The sequence below is a fragment of the Dermacentor andersoni genome, chromosome 9 (assembly GCF_023375885.2).
Source record: "Dermacentor andersoni chromosome 9, qqDerAnde1_hic_scaffold, whole genome shotgun sequence".
In the NCBI taxonomy this organism is placed as follows: Eukaryota; Metazoa; Arthropoda; class Arachnida; order Ixodida; family Ixodidae; genus Dermacentor; species Dermacentor andersoni.
In genome coordinates, this window is record NC_092822.1 from 4,130,170 (window position 1) to 4,153,957 (window position 23,788).

General features: G+C 50.2%; 2 protein-coding genes across 2 annotated transcripts in view; both read left to right on the plus strand.

Annotated features, from left to right (window-relative positions):
• The window catches only part of LOC140213196 (uncharacterized), a 91,158-nt gene extending 89,083 nt beyond the window's left edge, over positions 1 to 2,075 (plus strand). Inside the window, exon 4 of the mRNA XM_072284348.1 lies at positions 1,864 to 2,075. Within this exon, the coding sequence (XP_072140449.1) occupies positions 1,864 to 2,075 (212 nt within the window). The remainder of the gene's footprint in view (positions 1 to 1,863) is intronic.
• Positions 2,076 to 12,323: 10,248 nt separating this feature from the next.
• Positions 12,324 to 23,788, plus strand: part of LOC126527428 (uncharacterized) — a 100,570-nt gene continuing 89,105 nt past the window's right edge. Inside the window, exons 1-2 of the mRNA XM_055068742.1 lie at positions 12,324 to 12,497; positions 14,117 to 14,491. Coding sequence (XP_054924717.1) covers positions 12,324 to 12,497; positions 14,117 to 14,491 — 549 coding nt within the window. The remainder of the gene's footprint in view (positions 12,498 to 14,116; positions 14,492 to 23,788) is intronic.

Below are 23,788 nucleotides of genomic sequence, written 5' to 3' on the forward strand. Positions count from 1 at the left end.
GATTGCATGTGTGCGCGACGCGAATAAGGTAGAACTTTGTGGAAGGCACGCGGGTCCCAGCGATTACTCTGGAACACTCGACTGATGTATAAAAAGCCGACGCGCTTGACCCGCTGATCAGATTTTCGACGATCGCCGAATGTATTCGCCGCTATCGTTCTTTGAGTGTAGCCTGCTTTTGAGGGCACAAGTTCGCCCAATAAATCGCTAGTTTCGTTAATCACAGTTTTGCTGCCCTCTTCACCGTCACTGCCACGTGACAATATGCACAGCAATTTAGCGTGCTAAAGCGCGCCCGTCGTTATGGAACGCGTATACAGAGTGTCCCAGCTAATTTTCACAGAGTTTAAAAATATGCGAATGCCACGTAGCTGGACAGAACCAAGCAATGTTGTTTGCCGTCGCTTCGAGATGCTCACGTTATCTTTTATACCGCCTAATTAGATAATTAGTTTTGATTAATTGATCAACTTCTCAAATACAATTTGATTAAACGTGTCCATGAGAAAATTGTAGAGCGACATGAAAAACTCCCGATAAAGCTTTCTGTTCTTCAATACGTACTAGATACGTGTTTTTCTGAGCGTGAAATAAGCCTGCAAATGCACGCAAAATTGCCGCGCGACTGGCCGCTCGAGGCAGTTTGCGTGTATCGCAGGCTTCTTTCACGCTCAGAAAAACACTCTTATGTAGCACGTATTGGTCGCACACGGGCTGATAGCTCCGTGTACGTTGTGTTCTCGCCGCTTGGTTCGAAATGAAACGAGAGGCGGCACGAAGTTCAATTCGCTCGCTGCTGCTGCCGCGCTTCAAGCGCTTTGGCAGCGAGTATCCGCGGTCATCGAGTGAGATGTGTTACTGCTTGGTCGTGCGCGCGTGACATCATGCTTGTTAGTTTAGTTAGTATGCTTATGTTTACAAGTTTATACGGCCGATAAAGCTATTATCGTTACTTCGTATAGCTGTCCACTAATTTGCTGTCGGTTTCGACGCTTCACTTTTCGGGCGAATCAATTTCGCTGGTTCTATCTGTTGTCTGTCCTAACCGAAACTTGCCTAATCTGATTGTGTGCGTCACACGAATTGTGTACTACTTTCTGGAAGGTACAAGACATTAGCGATTACGGTGGAATCTTCGACGAGTTCAGTATGAGAGCCGAAGCGCTTGATCGACGAGCGTGCTCGCCCATATTGTGCTGGGTGTTGATTGCGTTGCTGGGTCGAGGTTCGCCCAATAAACATCTAATTTCCTGTGGTTTACTAGGTTCTTCACCACCTTCACTACAACGGGATATATATATATATATATATATATATATATATACACACACACACACACACTGACGTCAGTCTGCTCCGCGTGACTGCCAGTTTAAATCATGGATCCGGGACCACGAACACGTGTGACGTATAATGCTAACGCGTCTCTCAGATTTTCCACTACAGATCGCCACAGAATGCTTTGTTTTGGCTACACGGAGTTCTACCATTTCATGAATTTAGCAAGTTGAGTCACTTATCAAATAAAGAGTTACGAACGAGGCACGTTTCGAGGCGTATACGGTTTCTCGGTGCAAACAGCCTGTCATCTCAAATGCACTGCGTCATATCGAGGCTCCGAAATCCATTTTTCGAAGCCCCCGTGTCCTTAGCTTTAGGTGCACGTTAAAGAACCCCAGCTGGTCCAAATTTCCGGAGTCGCCCACTACGGCGTGCCTCATAATCAGATCGTGGTTTTGGCACGTAATATCGAATAACTTCAAATCCATCTTTCGGTCATTCTAGATGCGTTAAACCTCTGATTCCGAGAAACCTTGCTTGTGGTACACTCCTTTGTTTCTTGCGTTTTTTTTTTTTCTTCAGCCGGGGCGTCAGCGGATAAGTCGATCACAGCTAAGGAACGAATGGACGTCATTCTATTCCGAACCAAAAGCCTCGGAAAATACTGGAGCTTTGGCGTCAACATAGTGGATGTCGACGGAGAAAACAACAGGAGATTTATCATAGTCGAGGTACGTCATGTTCGCTTTAGACGCGAATTTGAAATCACTGATGCTCTACGAGAAAGGATATAAAAGTTGTCTTGAATAAACGCGCTGTTTTGCAGAGGGACAGATCTGGACGAGGCATACGCCACACAAAGCGCGAAAACGCGGTATGAAAAGATACAAGAAGGTTATATTTGGAACAGACAATTGGCCACTTGTGCAACTTAAGGCATTAAAACCGCCTGTGAGATGACATGGCAATCAAGCAGGCGAAGACGGAGCAAGGAATAATACAGGGTGATTGACGCCTTGCTTAACTGCATGTCTCTCAACATGAACGCCGTGCAGGAACCTCTGCAGATTTCTTTTTTTTTTATTTATACAATATTTGGCAAAAGCAGACTGCACAGAGGTAGACCATACTGTTCAATGTCATAGTCGTCTTGTCACTGCTATTTCACTTTTGTGTGGTCAAACTTACGTCTGTTAGACTGGTCACTGCATCAACGAAAAACTGAAAGAGCACCACGACAATGCAAAAAAAAATGGAACAAACTAGCATATGGCTATCTACTATTCGATTATCATCCATTATAAGCAAGGCGACTGCGACCCGGAATTGGCACGTATACTATAGCGTCTTATTTGGCACCTCATAAGTCGGCGCAAATGTACGCAAAAAGTGTGTGCGCGCGCGCGAGTAGCAAGATCAGCTGAGAAATGAAATGACACAGGCCCAGAAAATTTAAAGGCGCGGTGATAGCTGTATTAGCAACCATTATATACGCGCAACCATTATATACGCAGACGTAGAGGAGCCCGAATGGCGAGACTTGAAATGACATAGACTTTATACTCTGCGCTAACCCTAGCATCATACAAGATGTGGACGTGCTCGGCAAGGTGCGCTGCAGTGACCATATGATGGTAAAAACTCGAATTAGCCTTGACTTGAGGGAATGGAACAAACTGGTACGTAAGAAGCCAATCAATGAGTTAGCGGTAAGAGGCAAAATAGAGGAATTCCGGATCAAGCTACAGAACAGGCATTCGGCTTTAACTCAGGAAGAGGACCTTAGTAGTGAAGCAATGAACGACAATCTTATGGGGATCATTAAGGAGTGTGCAATAAAGTCGGTGGTAACTCCGTTAGACATGATACCAGTATGCTATCGCAGGAGACGAAAGATGTGATCAAGAAACGCCAATGTATGAAAGCCACTAACCTTACAGCTAGAATACAACTGGCAGAACTTTCCAAGTGAATCAACAAGCCTAAGACAGCTGACATAAGGAAGTATATTTTGCATAGAATTGAACACACTCTCAGGAACGGAGAAAGCCTAAAAGCAGTGAAGAAACAAGGAATAGGCAAGAATCAGATGTATGCGTTAAGAGACAAAGCCTGCAATATCATTACTAATATCGATGTTAGTTAGTTAAATGGGGTTTAATGGCGCAAAAGCGGCTGAGGCTATGCTGCGCCACTAATATGGATCAGATAGTTCAAGTGGCTGAGGAGTTCTATAGAGATTTATAATGTACCAGTGGCACCCACGACGATAATGGAAGAGAGAATAGTCCAGAGGAATTTGAGATCGCACAAGTAACGCCGGAAGAAGTAAAGAAAGCCTTGGGAGCTATGCAAAGGGGGAAGGCAGCTGGGGAGGATCAGGTAACAGCAGAATTGTTGAAGGATGGTGAGCAGATTGTTCTAGAAAAACTGGCCACCCTGTATACGCAATGTCTCATGACCTCGAGCGTACCGGAATCTTGGAAGAATGCTAACATAATACTAATACATAAGAAAGGGGACGCCAAAGACTTGAAAAATTATAGACCGATCAGCTTACTGTCCGTGGCCTACAAAGTATTTACTAAGGTAATCGCAAACAGAATCAGGAACACCTCAGACTTCTGTCAACCAAAGGACCAGGCAGGATTCCGTAAAGGCTACTCAACAATACACCATATTCACACTATCAGTCAGGTGATAGAGAAATGTGCGGAATATAACCAACCCTTATATATAGCTTTCATTGATTAAGAGAAAGCGTTTGACTTAGTCGAAACCTCAGCAGTCATGGAGGCATTACGGAATCGGGGTGTAGACGAGCCGTATCTAAAACTACAGAAATATATCTATAGCGGCTCCTCCAGCCACCGTAGTCCTCCATAAAGAAAGCAACGAAATCACAATAAAGAAAGGCGTCAGGCGGGGAGATACGATCTCTCCGACGCTATTCAGAGCGTCTTTACAGAAGGCATTCAGAGACCTAGATTGGGAAGAATTGGGGATAGGTGTTAATGGAGTAACTTGCGATTCGCTGATAATATTGCCTTGCTTAGTAACTGAGGGGACCAATTGCAATGCATGCTCACTGATCTGGAGAGGCAAAGCAGAAGGGTGGGTCTAAAAATTAATCTGCAGAAAACTAAAGTAATGTTTAACAGTCTCGGTAGAGAACAGCAGTTTACGATAGGTAGCGAGGCACTGGAAGTGGTAAGGGAATACATCTACTTATGGCAGGTAGTGACTGCGGATCCCGATCACGAGACTGAAATAATCAGAAGAATAAGAATGGGCTGGGGTGCGTTTGGCAGGCATTCTCAGATCATGAACAGCGGGTTGCCATTATCCCTCAAGAGAAAAGTGTATAACAGCTGTGTCTTACCAGTACTCACGTACAGGGCAGAAACCTGGAGGCTTACGAAAGGGGTTCTACCTAAATTGAGGATGACGCAACAAGCTATGGAAAGAAGAATGATGGGTGTAACGTTAAGGGATAAGAAAAGAGCAGATTGGGTGAGGGAAAAAATGCGAGTTAATGACATCTTAGCTGCAATCAAGAAAAAGAAATGGGCATGGGTAGGACATGTAATGAGGAGGGAGGACTGGATTCCAAGGGAAGGGAAGCGTAGCAGGGGGTGGAAGAAAGTTAGGTGGCCGGATGAGATTAAGAAGTTTGCAGGGACATGGCCACATTTAGTACATGACCGGGGTAGTACATGACCGGGGTAGTACATGACCGGGCAGAACTACTACATCAAACACTTGGCTTTGCTTCGTGTTGTCGATAAATTCGACTTCGCCCTGCCATCTGCTAGCCGCCTGGTTAGCTCAGATGGTAGAGCGGCTGCCTCGGAAAGGCGGTGGTCCCGGGTTCGAGTCCCGGACCAGGGCGAATTTTTCTTCAACTCTGAGGCTTTCCTTTCGAGGAACCCGTGTGGGTTTGCTTTGTCGCAATTGCTACTAACGGGTGGATGTCTCATTTCCCCTTTATCAATTACTTCCCTCCACCTTGCGGGTTTCCGCAGAACTACTACATCAAACAGCTATAACCATTTTTTACTAGTTGCTCGTCTATGAATATGAGGTCCAGGATAGATTCGCGGTTGGGCGTTTTCACGGTTTGAGTCCAGTCAAAAACATGTGTTGTGCTAATGAGCGAGTCGCATAATGTCTTATGACGTCCAGTTGGAGACAGTGATAGCCAGTCTATCCCAGGTACACTAAAATCACCACAAATAACCAACTTGCAGCGGTTAAGTCTGTTTTCGTGAATGTAATAATTAATTGCACTAAAGACATCACTTTTACCACTGTGATGGGCACGGCAAATGGCACCAACCGCAACGAGAAGACCGTGAAGCCTCATCTTGGACCAGAATGATTCCTGAGGCAAGAAATCGGGTAGTATAGTGAACACACGATCATTTAGAATGAACAGGGCTTCACCTCGACAAGTGGTTCAATCTCTGCGTAATACGGCGCGACGTGGCGGAAGAAACTCAGCGTCAAGAATTGACTCATTGAGCCAAGTTTCTGTCTCACATATCACAGTAGGTCAGTGCAATTCGACAGGGCAATGAGAAATGCCAACTTTGTTTAATAAATTCCACGTCTTTAAAAAACCTTAGTCCCTTTGAGCTGATGGCTGTTTTTCAGGATGTCAATTTTAGTCCTCAAGTCCAAAAGCGTAATTATTAGCGGTCGATATTTATTTATATTACTGACAGCAAATATGTGGCGTCGTTTCATGCTACCGCAGGTGACGCCGAGTTTCGTTGACAACAACTTAGACACAGAATCAAGCAGCTGCTCATTGGACTCAGACGATTGCTTAATGCGATCGTAAATTACAAGGTTGTTTCTGCGTGATCTGTTTTCTAAGTCATCAAGTGTCCGTACCCGACCAGTGCGCTGTGCAACGCTATGCCAAAGCTCTTGAACACGCGACACTGAATTACTAACAGCAGAAACAGTGCATTCTAGTTTTGTTAGGCGTACTTCAACAGAAGCAAATTTAGTGGACAATGAGGATAACTCCCGACTCCTGCAAGTAGCTCCAAAAGCAATTTCTCTGTATCAGGGCCGGGATTGGTCTCCACATCGCCACGAAGTAATAACTGTTTTTGCAAGTGAACTATAGAAGGCACCACAAGCACTGGGTCCGGCAGCAGCACTAAAAAAGCATCATCGTTTTTTTAACAATGATAATCAACTTCCTAGCCTACCCGGAAGATAGAGCACGCAAGCCTAAGCCAGCAGTTCGCCATGCCGCTGCCAGTGAAGGGCGTTTGCAGACGGCTTTATATAGGACCGGTACCACATGGACGTCGCTCTAGTTGCTGCCTATTCGCTGTCAGTCCAGGCGATGTAATCTTCATCTTGCGATAGAGAGCACGCCGGTGATGCAGTGACACGCCGTAAGCCTGGCTATCGTTGATGGTTACAGACACGTCCGAATCGGGAAGGTGCATAGGGGTGGGTTCCTGTTGCGTCGGCGTCATGCTAGAGTTCTGCGCATGCGCAGAACACTTCCGTTTTTTTTTTTCCGTTACCACTTACCTTCCCACGTGGTTCAGGGGATAAAAGGTATCACACGCCCCTAAATAAACGTATTCATCTATGTTCGAGCTGTCTGTGCCTCGTAACTGTTCGGGCCGCGTGCCGCGGCTATGCTACAGTGGCGACGCGCCAGGATACCCCCCATTCGGGGTAATAAGACCCGGTATCGCCAACCGCGAAGGCAGCGTCGCCGACGACAAGCATGGCTCATCATATGCTCCCTGCATTCAACGAAGATGCGCAACCACGGGTAGTGACCGTTAAGTGTGGGTCGTGTTCCAACATGTCCAGCATTTCTGTTTTATTTACAATGCTACGTGTATTAATGTTATTTGGTCCGATCAACTAGAAATTTATGAGTGAATTTCTTTAGTTATTTGAATGGTTTGGTTTATTTGAATGGTTAGGTTTAAATATGTATTCTGATTTCTCGTGCTTGTAATGCCCTCCTCTTGGAATAATCCAGCTTAGGAACAAGAATTATGCTATTTGGAACAGGCGATATTAAAAAAATTCCGGAAAACGTAAAAGTGATCCTTTCCGGCCCCTCTCCGTAAACTGAACATTTGAGAGCAGAATAAATTCGCAGTAGCAGTCCAGGGATGCGTGCTCTATGGTGTCACGTGCACGTGTTTTAGACGCCGGCTGTGTGGAATTGATAGGCAACAAATTAAAGAGGCACCGGATAGGTTTCTTTCCTTAAGGCCTCATATGAAATTTATTTATTTATTTATTTGTTTGCTTGTTTGCTTGTTTCTTTGTTTGTTTGTTTGTTTGTTTGTTTGTTTGTTTGTTTGTTTGTTTGTTTGTTTGTTTGTTTGTTTTACAATACTGCAGGCCCTCGTCGGGCCCATGCAAGAGTCGGTACAACTTAGGATACAGTTTAACCCAAAAGAAAACGAAAAAAGTATACCATTAGTGTATCCAAAACAAAGAACATAAGCACGCACAAAAATGGAAATGTTCGACAAACACACACACTCTCCACTTAAAAGAGCGGTTCGTACAAACAAGAAAAGTAACGTTTACGGTATGTAAGTATGCAGCCCCAAGAGGCTGCATATCAAATACAGACAACACCAATAACTTCATTACCATTCCAATTCCAAATTCTGAATACTGTTAATGAATGCGCTGACAGATGAGCAGTTTACAGCACCAGTAGGTAGAATGTTCCAATGGGAAATAGCGTGTACATGGGAATAAAGAGTACTTGTGAGTGTTATTATGACTGGGACGGTGATCGTACTGATTTATTATGATTCATTCGGGTTGACTGTCTGAATGGCGCTTGAATGTATGCTGGTTGTGGTATTCGATAGGAGCCGTGATAAAGCAAGCATAGAAATTTTGATGTGGAAGCCATTCTGCGTTGAGCTAGTGGTCTGATGTTAGCCTTGGCCCGCAGGCTCGTTTGAAGCAAATATTGCGAATATATGAATCTCAATGCTAAATTTTGCATGCGTTCTAGTTTGTCGATTACGTCATTTTGGTGCGGGGCCCAAACTATGTTAGCATACTTAAGGCGGGTTCAATGAGAGAGTTTTGTATTTAACAACAGGAGGTGCGTTTCAAGTTTTCTTCTCAAGAAGTACAGTGTATACCTACAGCCTAGAGCAACGACGAAGACGAAGCGCTTCTTCTTCGTTGTTTGTCGCTATACGCTCAGCTGCAAAAGCCCGTTTCGCACGGCGGTTATTCGCATGTGCCACGTCACAGATGCGGCAAACGTGCGCTATCCTTTGCACGTGCTCCACTTTCCTCCTAAATTGCGCGTGAACGGGAAACAAGTCGCACTACTCGACAGACATGCCACGGTCGCCTGCCTGTTTTGTTCTGTCTGCCGAATGGGTTCCACTGTCGCGAAACGTTTTGCGAGAACTGCATTTGTTTTATTTAACTTTCGTTCGAGCGGACGTGGCATAATTGAGCGTCCCGCTGAATTCCGTCAAGACGTCGGTCGCCCGACGATGACGACGCGTGTCGGGCCTCTTCGAGCGGACCGCGAACTGCACCGGCCGGGGGGAAAGCTGCGCATGCGCTGAAGGTGTACAACTTGCAAAGAACTATGTAAAAGCCGTGCAAAGAATATCCACCTTCAAGACTCACCTAGACTTCACCTGGAAATGCAAAGACAAAGACGTCGTGCCACGAAGTCTCCAGCTACGCCAACCAATCAACACACCAGAAGGCCGCTACGTCATCAACAAGACCCAGCAAAGATTGGTGACAGCACGGATACATGAATGCCACATGGTGATTCAGAAGAACGAAGTCGACGCGTTCTTCGCCAGAAGACAGCTTGAACACCAGGTACCCCATCTCTTTTCGTCAATTGATTCGTTTGCAAAGGCCGTCGCGTCCTAAGAGGAAATTAAACACAGTGAAACGCAGGAGAACAAGTTCTCTTCCCTAATCAACGAAACTGAGAAATCAGGAATGTTAAACAAACACACAGTAACCGATTTATCATCGAGGAAGCTAACGACCGAAGAAACTTCAATCCTGGCAAAAGGTCACAAATTCAATGGTACCACAGATAAACCACCCCTCACCAAGATGATCGCCGCCCTTGAGAGCGGCATCCAACAACTGGACCCCAAAGTGTGGGAACAGATCAGACTGAAAGCAATCGGCATAATAAGGTCCAATAACAACCGCAGAAGAGAACGCAACTTATCTTACGACCAAATAAGAGCACTGAGAACACTGAAAGAAGATACAAGCATTGTAATCCTACCGGCGGACAAGGGGAACTCAACCGTTGTTTCGAACATACAGGACTACGAGGAAAAGGCGTCCGCCCTACTTGACAGCCAAGACTGCGATAAACTAAAGAAGGACCCCACTACGAGAACCCAATCGGTGCTGAATAAGACGCTGGTTGAAATATTCCGCAGCCATCTAAATTCTCGAAATCTCTACCTAAAATTAATGTGTAGGAACTGATCCGTCCCAGCTTTCTACGGCTTGCCAAAACTCCATAAACCAAGAATAACCTTAGGACCAATCGTAGATTTTTCGTGTTCCCCACTGCGACCACTATCCACTAACTTGCACCAAATTATATCACCACTCACCGGAAAGGCAGCATCCCACGAGCACTCCGAGAATTTCATCAAACTCACAACAAAAGCAGGTATCGCGGATGATGAATGCCTGGTCTATTTTGGTGTGATCTCTCTGTTCACCAGAGAACCCATTAAGTTGGCTATTTCTGCAACTAGGCATGCCCTGGAACGCGACGATACACTCAGCGAGAGAACCGCCTTGATTGTAGACGAGATCTGCCGCATTCTCGAGCTGTGCCTGTCCAATACCTGTTTCACCTTCCGAGGCAGCTACTACAAACAGGTTGAAGGAACTCCTATGGGGGCCTCAATTTCCGTTGCCATGGCTAACTTGACTATGGAGAATATCGAGGAAAGAGCTCCGAGTACTTTTTCCCCGAAACCAAAAGTCTTCCTCAGGTACGTGGATGATTGCTTCTGCATCTTGAAGACGGGGCAAGTCGAAAACCTGCAGAGAACTCCATAGACCCGGATACACAGAGTTCACATATGAGCGCGAATAGAACGGATCGCTCCCATTCTCGTATGTGCAAGTTACACGAACAGATGGCATTCTAAAATTTTCAGTCTACGGAAAAGCAACCCACACAGCCCGCTACCTTCACTTCGAATCCGACCATCCGGAAACCCACAAGGCGTCTGTTGTAAATTCTTTATTCAAAAGAGCCGAAACTCCTTCCTCATCGGAATCAGATCAAAGGAAAGAGAAGAGAACGGTTCTCAACAAACTTAAAAGGAATGGCTACACAGAGGTCTTCATTCGAAAAACAACCCAAAAAAAAAGAACAAACAAACTACGGGACCTTCGGCCGTTGACTTCTCCCCCACCCCAGAAACGAGTGTCCATCCCATACGTCAGAGGCACCAGCGAAGCGCTCAGCCTAATGTTAAAAAAGAAAGCCTCAACGTTGCGCACAAGCCGATAAACACTTTTAATATCCTCCACCCTAAACCAAAAGATCGCTCACCAAAAGAAAAATCTCAATGTGTCGTCTACAAAATCAGCTGTGCTGACTGTCCGGGGTCGTACATCGGGGAAACCAAAAATCTAAAAGAAAGAATCAGACAACGCGACAACGACGTCAGAACATTCAACCGTATACGCAGCGCCGTCGCCGAACACTCTGAAGACGCGCCGACCACAAAATTGCTTTCCAGGAAACCCAAATCCTTCAAAAGGAGACGAACTCGCGAAAAAGACTACTACTGGAGTCATGGCACATTCAGAATAAGGGGGGTAACATAAACCGCGTGAAGGGCAACCTACCCTCGGTATATATCCATGGCCTTGGCGACATGACAAAAAGAAGCACGCCCAGCCAGGTAGATTCCCGCTCGAGTTCACCAACACCAAAATGTCTGCGCTGCCCCGTGACCTCCCCTCCACCCGCCTCCCGTCAACGACACTCTCGCTGGTCAAGAAAGCTCCCAGACACTCGTAGCGAGCGGTAGCATTGCTCCTCGCTCCGACAACCACGTCACGCCTGCTATTTCTCGCGCGCACGCCTTTGCCCGCGACCGCGCTCCTGAGCGCAGCCCTTTTCAGGGCTCGCATGGCAGCTAGCACGATTTGGTGAGCCGCTCTACCTCACGGAGGCCCCATAACTTATGGATGACTCACCGAAAAAGGAACCAATTCCTGGTTTCCCCTACGAACCTGAGTACAGCCGCTACCACGGCATCGACCTCCTCCTCAAGGAAGCAAGACGAGTCCTGCAGCCACATCTACATGGATTGCAACCTCGTACTTACTGCGTGTCGCCTCTTCCCTTGCGGAGGACGCGCGGTTTGCACGCACGCTCCCAACGTGCTCCGTCGGCGGCTTCGACGCGCTCCGCGCGGTCATGCCCGCCCACACAAATGAGTGCGACCTCATCTCACCTGGAGGCTCCCTTCCGCGCATTCCGTTTCGATGTGCCGAAGTCGTCTGAAAGCGGCCACCTCGCCGCATCCTCCGCTTCAACGGACAACACCGAGGAGGAGGCCTCCACTTCGGCTGCCTCTACCGACGGTTGTTGCCAGCGCCCCGTCGACCGCTGGCACACCCGAGAGTGCCGGCACTTTCTTCTTGCCATCCGCAAGTATGGTCGGTGTCGACACTTTACTCTCCCGCACGGCCGGGACCAACTCGCCCGGGACAAGTCCTGTGCGACCGGATCACCCCTCGCTTTCGTCGCCAGCGGCCTGCTCGTCGCCCCCGCTCAACAGCATGGAGTCCATCGCGCCCGCGGAGGAGGAGGGCTCGCGCTCAACGGCAGTGGCCATTCCCGTCGGAGATGAAGATCCCGCCGACGACCCCTCATGCCATGACTACCGGCCGTGCACGCCCGCCCCTGCCCCAGTCGTTAAGGGGACAGAGGAGCACACCCCGAGCAACTCGCCCTCTCCGCTATCTCCCGTGGCGCCGGGAAAATGAGACGCCGTTTCCGACGGTTAGTGGACTTCCCGCCGCAAACTCCATCCGTAGACGGCGGTGCCACTCACGATCCCAGCGTCACGGTTCTGTACCGGCCCACGGGGCGAAACACCACCTTCCTGGCCCTATCGAGAGACACCATCGCCGACCAGCTGTCCTCCACATCAGGCGTGAGACGCGTTCGCGTCAACTTGCACCGAAACGTAGTGGCTGCGGATGCGGTGCGCGGCGCCGACTTGGCGCCTCTCCTCGAAGTGTGTGCCGTCGGCGACGTGGCGATGCGCTCGAAAGCCCACACAGCAACTCCTGTGTGGGCATCGTATGTAGCGTCGACCCTTCCTTCGATGCCACGCAGTCAGTGAAAACATAGAGGCCCCCGTCGCGGTGCTTTCTTGCTCGCGAAATGGCGCAAACGCCACCGTTACCTTTGCCGGGAGCGTCGTGCCTCCCAACGTGCGGCTCTTCAAGCAACTGCGTTCGTGCTCGATTGCCCCGGCCACTCCAATGCGACCGCTGCGGCGTTTTCGGCCACGCCGGCGTCACCTGCTTCCGCGACGCCCACTGCCTCCGCTGTGGTGAGTCGCATACAACGGAAGACTCCCCTGCAGAGATATACCACGCTGCATTAATTGCGGCGGCCGTCACTCGACGACTGAGCCGCGCTGTCCCGAGTGGCAGCGCGAGAGAAAGGCGGCCGTGATGTTGTCGTCATCTGCCCCTTTCGCGCAAAAAAGCGCTCGAGCTGGCCGGAACCTGTCCCACATCGACCAAGCCCACACAGCCGCTCCAGCTCCGTCTGCGCGCACCCCGCAAGGCCAGTCTTACAGTGACGCTCTGCGTGGCCACAGCGCCCAAGCAGCTGCAGCTGAGCCGTCTCACGGCCCTGCAACCGCTCCGAGCAGCGACCCAAAAAACGCGCTCATAGCCGCACTCGCTGCTGCACTCCGTGCCCTGCTGGACCACTGCCAAAACATCGACGGCAATGTACGCCAAATGTGTGAGGCGGCTCTCGCCGCACAGGAAGCTCTGCTTCAACGCGACTAGGCGCTACTTGGCGTCACATACGCAGAGGCCGTCGCCTATGCAGATCGCCGAGAGCCACGCCACCTTCCGCGTCCGAGGCGTCTCGGTGCTGTTAATGCTGTTGACTTTTTCCTTTCATTCCCCCTCCCTCTTCTGCAGCGCGGTTGAGGCGTCCTCTACTGAGAGACAGTTACTGCGCTGCACTTTACCCTAATTATTTCTCCACAAGAATCTCCTTTCTCACGGGTTCAAGCTCCCCCAGCACCGGTCATCCCAGCCGACCAGCACCACTGCAGCTATCTCACCCCTTTTGCTTCCCCCCCTCCTTCCCGTCTGTGGAGTGTATCCCCACCTTCCGTACTCTCCCCTCCTTTTTTTTTTTACAAAAGACCCTTTAAAAGCTGCACACCGCCACCCCCGAAGAACAACCCCTGAAGAAGGAGCCGAATGGGCTCCGAAACTTCCTAAAATTCACTTATTTGGTGCTGAGTCAGTCTGAAAGCCCTAATCAATTTCCGAACCAGAGAGGCAATTCTGTCGAAATGTTTAGCTTCAAAATACTGAAGGTCGACTGGGCTTCTTAATTGAAAGCTCGCTGCGAATTGAGCGCAAAGCAAAGCGACAACTCTATATAGTAGTAGTACTCGCTGTTCGGGTGCATGTCGAACAGTAAATATTTTAGCGCCAAAACACAGAAAAGGAATGTCCTTCTTGTATCCTCGCTTTTCTGCGTGCTTCCCGCTTTGGAGTCCCTCCCGATTGACAGGCATTCCGCGAAACGACCTCGCAGAAAGTGAAAAGCGGCAGCCCCGCCGAGGCGTCGCACGTGCTCGAGGGTGACGTCATCGTGGCCGTGAACGGGCAGGACATCGGCGAGCTGCCCATCGCCGAGGTGCGGCGGCGGATGCACGACGGCGGCGACCAGCTGGTGGTGACCGTGCTGTCGTCCAGCGCATTCCGGCTGCTCGAGTCCCGGCGCGACTGGGCCCAGATTCTCAGGGCGGCCGGCCAGGACAGCCTGCAGCTGCGAGCCATCAAGACCGCGTGCGGAGGCAGCGGTAACTACGGCTTCAAGACCGTCGAGGCCAGGGCGTGGAACGAGCAGAGGAAGGCGCTGGTGCACTGCCACGTCATCCAGAAGGTCGGCACCCGGTCGATTGCAGTCAGGTCGGATAGGCGGGCTAGCTGGTAGTGCATTATTACGAAGAGAGCCATAAACACGCGGGACGTGGAAACAAGAAACACGCACCACAGCGCGTGTGGTGTGCGTTTCTTTTTGTTTACAGCGCTCCAAGTTTTTATAATGGCCGAATCGCAGGTGAAGCAATGTCTTGCTGGCTGACGCGCTGCACGCAGTTGGTGAGAATAAACGCAGAGCTTTCCCAATAAACTTATGCGGACCGTGTGGAATCGGCGCGGATCATTGTTAAGGACTGCGCTGTTGCATACGCGCTTCTCGTTGCCTTCAGTCAGGCTGTGCGCCTGTTGTTTCTTCTGCTTGCACTGCTCGGCGTCTCGCGAGTTGCTCGTCCTCGCCAAACGGTGCCACCATCGCGCCGCCTACAGCCGCGGGGCACGAAGCGACCGCTCTACGAAATTTAGTTCGCCGTCCTGTCACACCCGGGATCAAGTTTAGTGCAAATTCATGGGTGCGTTACGGGTCAAGTGCGGTATGCGGGTAACGTTTTAAAGCTTATGCTTTAATAGCAACCAAGCGAACCGATCGGTCTTGAAGCTGCATCAAGCAGCTTTCTCCCTGGCTACTCGGTAACTGTGATAGAAATAAACAGTTAATTTCAACTTCTTGAAAACAACAGCTTTGCTGGTAATTCGGCTGTAATTCTACAAGGTCTCACATGTCTGCTATTTCTTGTTGCTTTTTACACTTCCTAAATTTCCAAACACTCGCAGTAGAGGAAGGCACTAAATTCTTCTCAGGGCACATGGGTGCGTAGGCGGAGTTTTAATTGTTCGGAATAGATAGACAGATAAACTTTATTAAAAGAATAATAAGAAGAATCGCTAATGGTCGGGGCACCTAGCCCAGGCCTCCGCTGGCTCTTGCCATCTTCTCAGCTCTCTGTATCAGCTTGAGCTGGTCGTCGAGGGCCGAGCCGGACAGCAGTGCCTCCCATTGCGCCCTCGTGGTGTTCGTGTCGGGGTGTTCTATGTTGTGTAGCGTGCACTCCCACGTAATGTGTTATAGGGTTAGTGTGGCCCCACCACGGGCATTCGTCCCTGTAGGATGTAGAAGGGGGAGGGGGGGGCGACCAGCTTTCCGAGCCTTCTATATATATATATTGCCACATAATGTGGCACAGCAAGGGGACTGAAGAGGGGAGCGAGGTTCGTGTCGGCATCGCGCGTCGCCGCTTACGTTTTCGTAAAGTGCAACCGCCTGGATCTTCATTCAGAGTGTATACTCCAGCAGGGTATACGCGACAATTTGGTGGAGCTTGCTGGGTACGCTCAACTTATGCAGGAGACCCCACTGGGCAGCAAGAACCCCGCCCCACAGTTGGAATTGACTCCAATTCACCGCACAAGCTGGCGAATCCGAGGCCTCGCCCCAGAATTTGGAAACCTCCAGAAAAAAGTGATGACTGCGACCAGTGCGACTTCTACGGAAAGGGTGACGCCGACTTATCTAACGCTGCTGAACCCCCCAAGTGCCGACGGCTTTTCATAGTGACACATTTGAAGACGTGGAAGACTGGCTGACGGAGTTCGAGCACGTGTGTGCGTTCAACGAGTGGGACAACAACGCCAAACTCAGGAACGTCTCAGCAGCGCCTTCAGGATGGTGCTCGAACATGGTTTACGAACCGCGAAAGTGCCCTGTCATCCTCGCCTGAGTTCCAGCGCAAGGTACTGGAGACTTACTCCAGCCCCGATCGCCGGGAAAAAGTGGAGCGGGCCCTTCAGTCACGCGTTCAAAAGCTCAACGAGAGCATCACGATGTACGTGGAGGACATAACGCGTCTCTTTCAGCGTGCCGATCCGAGCATGTCGGAAGAGAAGATGCGTCATCTGATGAGAGGCGTAAAGGAACAGCTCTTTGGCGGTCTTGTTCGGAATACGCCCAAGACTGTTGCGGAGTTCCTCACCGAAGCCACCGCGATGGAGAAGACCCTTCAGCAACGGTCGAACATGTGCAACCGACAAGTAAATGCCGCCTGCACTCCGGATACGCCGGTAGGCTTCGGGTGTGACGTCGCCCTGCTTTGCGAGCTGATTCGCTCAGTGGTTCGCGACGAGCTGCAGAAGCACCACGGTACGTTGCCATATCCAGTCAGCTCCCTCGCCAGCGTCGTACGCAAAGAAGTACAGCAGGCACTGCAGGCATCTCGTTCCAGCGGTGAAGCGCCACCTCTGCCTAGTGAGTCCCGGCGCAAGACTTACGCAGAAACATTACTGAGCCCCGCCCAAGCTTTCGCACCTACTTACGTTGCGCCGCCAGTCGCGTTGCAATCGGCGCAAGCCGCTCCGACAACTCCGCTACCGTACTTCGACGACCACCGAACACCCGCGAGGAAATCAGAGGTTTGGCAAGCACCCAATCGATGAACGCTGTGCTACCACTGCGGCGAAGCTGGTCATGTGTATCGGGAATGCCCCTACCGACGACTCGGACTGCGGGATTTTTCTATCGATTCGCCTCGACATAGGTTCGGCCAAAGGCCACCTGACATCGCAGCATTCCTCGAGCAGCAGCGCAGGTCGGGCACATCGCAGCGGCGGTCACGCTCACCCTCTCCGCGGCGATATTTCCCTGCTTGTGATACCACCTCGAGGACGACGCAAGGGCGATCACCAAGTCTACGCCGGGAAAACTGACGTCAGCGACCTTCCGAGGCGGGGCCGCTGATACTCGACGCGCTGAAGACCTCGTATCGTGCCGACCGCAGAACAACGAAAACACGATGACGCCAAAACCAGTTTCCGCGAACACGATTTCACTGGACATACCTGTGTTGATCGACGGCAGAAAAATGAGTGCACTTGTAGATACCGGCGCCGATTACTCTATTCTTAGTGGCAAACCGGCGAGTGTTCTGAAAAAAAGTTACGTTGCCCTGGAATGGGGCACCAGTTCGTGCGGCAGGTGGCCACGTCGTCACACCGATTGGCCTATGCACGGCCAGAGTAGAAATTCGCGGTGCTGCTTTTCTCGCCACTTGTCTGGTTCTACGCGCGTCTTCCCGCGATTTACTTCTTGGGATGGACTTTCTCCGGGAATATGGCACCATTATTGACCTCCGCGAGCGCTGCATAACTTTCTCGACACAAAGGGCAACACAGACCAACGCCATTGGACACAGATCCGCACTTCGCGATTCGGACGACAGCATCACGATACCGCCGCGTACGAGTGTTATGGTTCCGGTCAAGTCCGACGAGCTACAAGACGGTGAAGCCATTGTAGAAGGCAACATTTCTATGTTGCTGACCCAAGGTACTTGTGTAGCGCGAAACCTTGTGGAACTTCGTGATAGCCAGACAACGGTCCTCGTTACCAACTTTACCTTTGAGCATCGGCACATTTTTCGTGGCACTGCCATCGCCTACGCCGAACCATCAACGGACGTCGTCGAGTGCTTTGCTTCTGAAGTGGACACAGACGGCGGTTCGCTCCGAGACATCGATGTAAACTCCGAGCTTACAGACGACCAAAAGAGCGCACTGCATGAACTCTTGAACGAATTCCGCGCGTGCTTCGCTCGGGCTACTAAGGTGGGCCAAACGCAAATCATGAAGCACCGAATAACGACATCCGCCGACGGACGCCTCATCAAACAACAGCCTTATCGTGTCTCGCCGAAAGAACGTGAGGCATTTCAAGCCCAAGTCAAGGAGATGCTAGATGATGGTGTCATACAACCTTCGCACAGTCCGCACGTGGTCCTCCCCGGTCGTTATAGTCAAGAAAAAAGACGGAACGCTTCGTTTCTGTGTTGATTATCGACGCCTCAACGAGGTTACCAAGAAGGACGTGTACCCACTACCACGTATCGATGACTCTTTAGACAGGTTGCGGCTAGCTAAGTATTTTTCGTCTCTCGATCTAAAGAGCTGTTACTGGCAAATTGAGGTAAATGAACGAGACCGCGAAAAAACTGCGTTCGTCACTCTAGATGGTCTTTACGAATTCAGAGTACTTCATTTCGGTCTCTGTTCGGCACCAGCAACTTTCCAGCGAATGATGGACACCGTTCTCGTTGGTCTGATTGGCAAAGCTGCCTTGTGTACCTCGACGACGTGGTTGTTTTTTCGGCGACATTTGACGACCACCTGAAACGACTGCGGCAAGTTCTCGAAGCCATCCGATCGGCTAACCTCAGAAGTGTCATTTCGGCTACAAAGAGCTGATGTTTCTGGGACACGTGGTCAGCGCGGAAGGCGTTAGCCCCGATCCCGCAAAAAAACTGCCGCTGTAGCCTCGTTTCCAACACCGACCGACAAGAAAGGTGTCCGACGCTTCCTGGGCCTTTGCGCATACTACCGGCGTTTCATCGAACATTTTTCGAAGATGGCGGAGCCGCTGACTCTCCTCACGGGGGACGATGTATCGTTCGTCTGGGCCTCAGAGCAAGAGACTGCTTTCACCGAGCTTCGACAGCGTCTGGTGTCAGCACCAGTTTTGGCCCACTTTGACGAGGAGGCGGACACGGAAGTTCATACAGACGCCAGTAACGTTGGTCTTGGTGCGGTGCTTGTACAATGGCAGGAAGGTATTGAAAGAGTGATCGCCTACGCAAGTCGCACACTATCGCATGCAGAGACCAACTACACCACCACGGAGAAAGAGTGTCTTGCCGTCGTATGGGCGCTGGCCAAATCTCCGGGACCCTTGTGCACGATTGGCACGGTGGAGTCTACGTTTGCAGGTGTACGATGTGACCATCGTTTACAAGTCGGGACGCATACACGAAGGCGCTGACGCACTCTCGCGCGCCCCTATCAATACTACCGACCAAGACATTGAGGACGACGGCTCTTTCCTTGGGGCCGTAAGTGTTACTGATTTGTCCACACGGCAGCGCGCAGACGGCGCACTACGGCCTATATTCGAAAATATGGAAGGACGAAACCCATCAATACCCCGGCATATCGCTCGAGCATTGTCGTCTTTTTGTTTACGACATGGCGTCTTGTATAAGAACTCCGCTGCCACCAACAAGACCTACCTTTTTGTCGTTCCAGCAGACCTCCGTGTCGAAGTTTTGTTCGCCTGTCATGACGAGCCTCCGTCTGGCCATTTGGGTTTTACGCGAACGCTTGATAAGAGTGCGCAAATCCTACTACTGGCCGAAACTTGGCGAGTGCGTTAAGCGGTACGTCCAAGCCTGCCGCGAATGCCAGCGCCGAAAGTCGCCAGCTGTGAGGCCTGCGGGATTGCTGAATCCGGTTGACCCACCTGGCAAACCTTTCGACCAGGTCGGCATGGATCTTCTGGGCCCGTTTCCACTGTCATCTTCTGGCAACAGGTGGATAATCGTCGCCACGGACTATTTAACGCGGTATGCTGACACAAAGGCGCTGCCTCGTGGCACAGCTTCCGAGGTTGCCCAGCTTTTCATACAGAGCATCGTCCTACGGCATGGCGCCCCATCGCACGTCATCACAGACCGAGGCAAAGCCTTTACAGCACAGCTCATTGAAAACATTTTTAAACTCAGCCGCACGACCCATCGAAGGACAACTGCCTATCATCCGCAGACAAACGGCTTGACCGAACGACTGAACAAAACGATGACTGACATGTTGTCTATGTACGTAGACGTACAGCACAAGACGTAACGTTTGCCTGTAATACTGCTCCTCAAGAAGCAACACGCTTCAAGCCGTTTTGCCTCGTTTACGGCCGTGAAGTACAGACTATGTTAGAAGCGATGCAGCCGTGCGACAACATCGATCATCTCGACCTCGCCCAAGATGCCGAACTTTTCGTGCAACGCGCAGAAGAAGCCCGTCAGCTTGCCCGAGTGCACATAAAGAAACAACAGAGCATCGATGCGCACCGTTACAATCTCCGCCATCGACAAGTCGAGTTCCAACCTGGTGATCAAGCTTTGGTCTGGATTCCCGTGCACCGAAAAGGACTATCCGAGAAGCTTTTGAGTCGCTACTTCGGACCTTACAGAGTGTTGCAGCGAATTAGTGGCGTTAATTACGAAGTCCTTCCTGACGGAAGACAAGCCTCCCCGACATCGACAACCGCAATCTAAGATTGTGCACGCTGTGCGGTTGAAACCATACTATAGCCCCTAATATTCGACGTTTTCAGCCGCTTCGGTTAGTTTTTGTTGTTGCTCGTCCCTCAGTGCCTTGTGACTATATCGCACACCACAGGGATTGTGACTATAGCCGATGTGTTCGTCCTAGACCGTCTCGGCGCTCTCACTTAAAGCCTATGTATGTTTTCCTTTTCTTTATTTGGGGGTAATGCCACATGGTGTGGCACAGCAAGGGGACTGAAGAAGACGAGAACGAGGTTCGTCTCGGCATCGCGCGTCGCCGCTTACGTTTTCGTAAAGTGCAACCGCCTGGATCTTCATTCAGCATGTATACTCCGGCATGGTATACGCGACTATATATATATAAACAGTTCATTGCCATTAGGTTATCATTTCTTTAATTCAATTAGTAAGTACAAGTAATTTCCCCTATGTTATCCTTGGTGTCTGTGTTGGCTTCTTATGATATGATCATACAGGGTATTTCAGCTAACTTTAGCCAGAGTTTAAAAATATGCCGATGCACTCTAAGACGACGCGATCAAATGCATGTTGCTCGCTATTGTATGTAGTGGTACGCTATTTTTTGTATTTTGCTTAATTCGATAATTAGTCAAGATGAATTAACCAACATCGGAAGCAACGAAGCTAGGAAAAAAAATTCCAATTAGAAAGTTGCAGAGTGGTTTGCAAAACGTCTGAATGAACAGTTTCTTCTTTATATCTATTAAGTATTAGTGTTTTTCAACTTATTGTGGATGTCCGTGAAATACAAAAAAAGACACCACGTCACATGCACGCTTGCGCGTCATGATTGCACTGCTCCCAAACTGTACGCGTACAAGCGAACATAGCAACTTCTTCCGCAGCTACGCATACTGAGTATGCTTTGTCACATCTTCTGTGGCTTTCTTGATGACCGATGCTCGAATTCTACGGCAAACGTCCGTTATCCTTGCCTTGAGCTCACCTGGCGTCATCTCGATCATGGAAGCACCCAAAGAAAGAAATCGAGTAGAAAGAGGTCAGGTGACCTAGTCGGCCAATTAGCAGGCCCGTGCCTTCCACTCTATTGCGCATGAAAAGACGCATACAGCCAGTTTCGCGCTCGGCTGCTGCTGTGTGCTGGCGCCCCATTTTGTTGATATCATAGAAGTGGAAGACGTGACAGCGGGACTTAGCTGAGGAACTCATCCAGCATTCCTTCAACGATTTCGTCCACGCAACGCTGTCCAGTCAGTGTGTGCTCGAAGAAGATGGGACCGATTATAGCACCGGCGTAAACTCGGAACCACACATTGAACGACCACTGATAGTGGTGCCGATTCCGCATTACCCAGTGTAGATTAGACCCGCCCCAATGTCTGCATTATGCAAATTTACCTGGCCGTTTCTGCAAAAATTGGCTTCATCTGTGCACATGATGTTGCTCAAAAAGTCCAGTGACAGATCCGCTTTTGTGAGGACCCAATTCGAGAAATCTATACGATTCTACAGGTCTCTATCTTCCAAGCATTGGTGCTGGTTAAGGTGGTATGGGTGTAAGGCTGTCGTTTAGAATCCTCCAAACTGATAACTTGGAAATTCGTACCTGGGTGGCCACGTCCCGCACGCTAGCATGAGCGTTTGAGACCATAAGTGCTACAACATCCGTGCGCAATTTGCGACCGCCTGGCCAAGCAGCCAGGCGGTCGCAATCTGTGAGGGTAATTGTCGTCGTAATGTCGCTATTTAATTAAATTCGATAACTAACTTTTTATTTACTGCAGTTAGCATGTATGTTTATATTGAAAACTCAGAGGTGGTGCGATTTGTCCTGAGATATGCACGTCTGAAATTTCGGCCCAAGCCGTCTAATTACGCATGCGAGGCCCCTCCCTAGTGTGACGTAGCTGTTGCGTATGGCGCTCCGTCTGACAAGAATGTGGGTTGATAGGCGACGATGATTACTTTTCGTTCTCGGCCAGCGTTTCTGTCCTTGGTCAGCGAAACCGAAGAATGGCTGTGCGGGCGACAAGCCCTGTTTCTTTGAGCAATTGCTAGTAGAGTGGGTGACAAGACGCCGTGCCGCTTAAGACTTCTTACGCACTCAGGTGCAGCGCTACTGCTCTGCTTTTTTTATATTGTTGCGTGTGGAAAGACACAGACGGAAGACGCTATTAACATCGTAATACTATCCCCCCGCCTGCAAAAGCACCGTCACGGTGCGGTTAAATATCCTAGGCGCGTGGAGAGTTGTAGGGCTTGAGTCGGGCGACGTGGACAATGTCACTGGTTGTCACAGCGGAGGACGTAGTGGGCGTGGCTAGAACGATTTCATATGTGACATCGGTCACTTTGCGGAGCATGCGATATGGGTCTGTGTAACAAGAAAGGAGTTTTTCACATAGGCCAACTTTACGCGAAGGTGACTAAAGCAACACGAGGCTGCCGGGCACAAAATGGACATCACGGTGACGGAGGTCGTAGCGTTCCCTCTGCTTGTCTTGAGACACTTGTAGACGAGCGCACGCAAGTTGGCGAGCGTGGTCAGCATGGGCAATTGCATCACGGGCATAAGCGCTAGTTGAAGCTGTGGCGGACGGAAGCACAGTGTCCAGTAGTAGCGTTGGTTCGCGGCCATACAACAGGTAAAATGTGGAAAAGCCAGCAGTTTCGAGACGGGAAGAGTTGTATGCAAAGGTAATGTAAGGTAGAGCCAGGTCCCAGTCACGGTGGTCGTCGGAAACGTATTTGGATAGCATGTCTGTAAGGGTGCGGTTCAAGCGCTCAGTCAGGCCGTTCGTTTGGGGATGGTAGGAGGTGGTAAATTTATGCCGTATTGAGCAGGCACGCATGATGTCGTCGACGACTTTGGCCAAAAACGTTCGGCCACGGTCTGTTAGCAATTGACGCGGAGCACCATGCATTAAAATAATATCATGTAGGAGGAAGTCCGCAACATCAGTTGCGCAGCTGGTCGGAAGAGCGCGGGTTACGGCGTAGCGGGTCGCGTAGTCCGCCGCGACTGCAACTCACTTGTTTCCTGATGCAGATTCCGGAAATGGGCCGAGAAGGTCTAAGCCGACACGATGAAAGGGCTCGGCAGGGATGTCGAGCGGCTGCAGGTAACCAGCGGGGAACTGGGAAGGCTTCTTGCGTCGTTGGCAAACTTCACAAGCGGCGACGTAACGTCGTACGGAACGGGCAAGGCCCGGCCA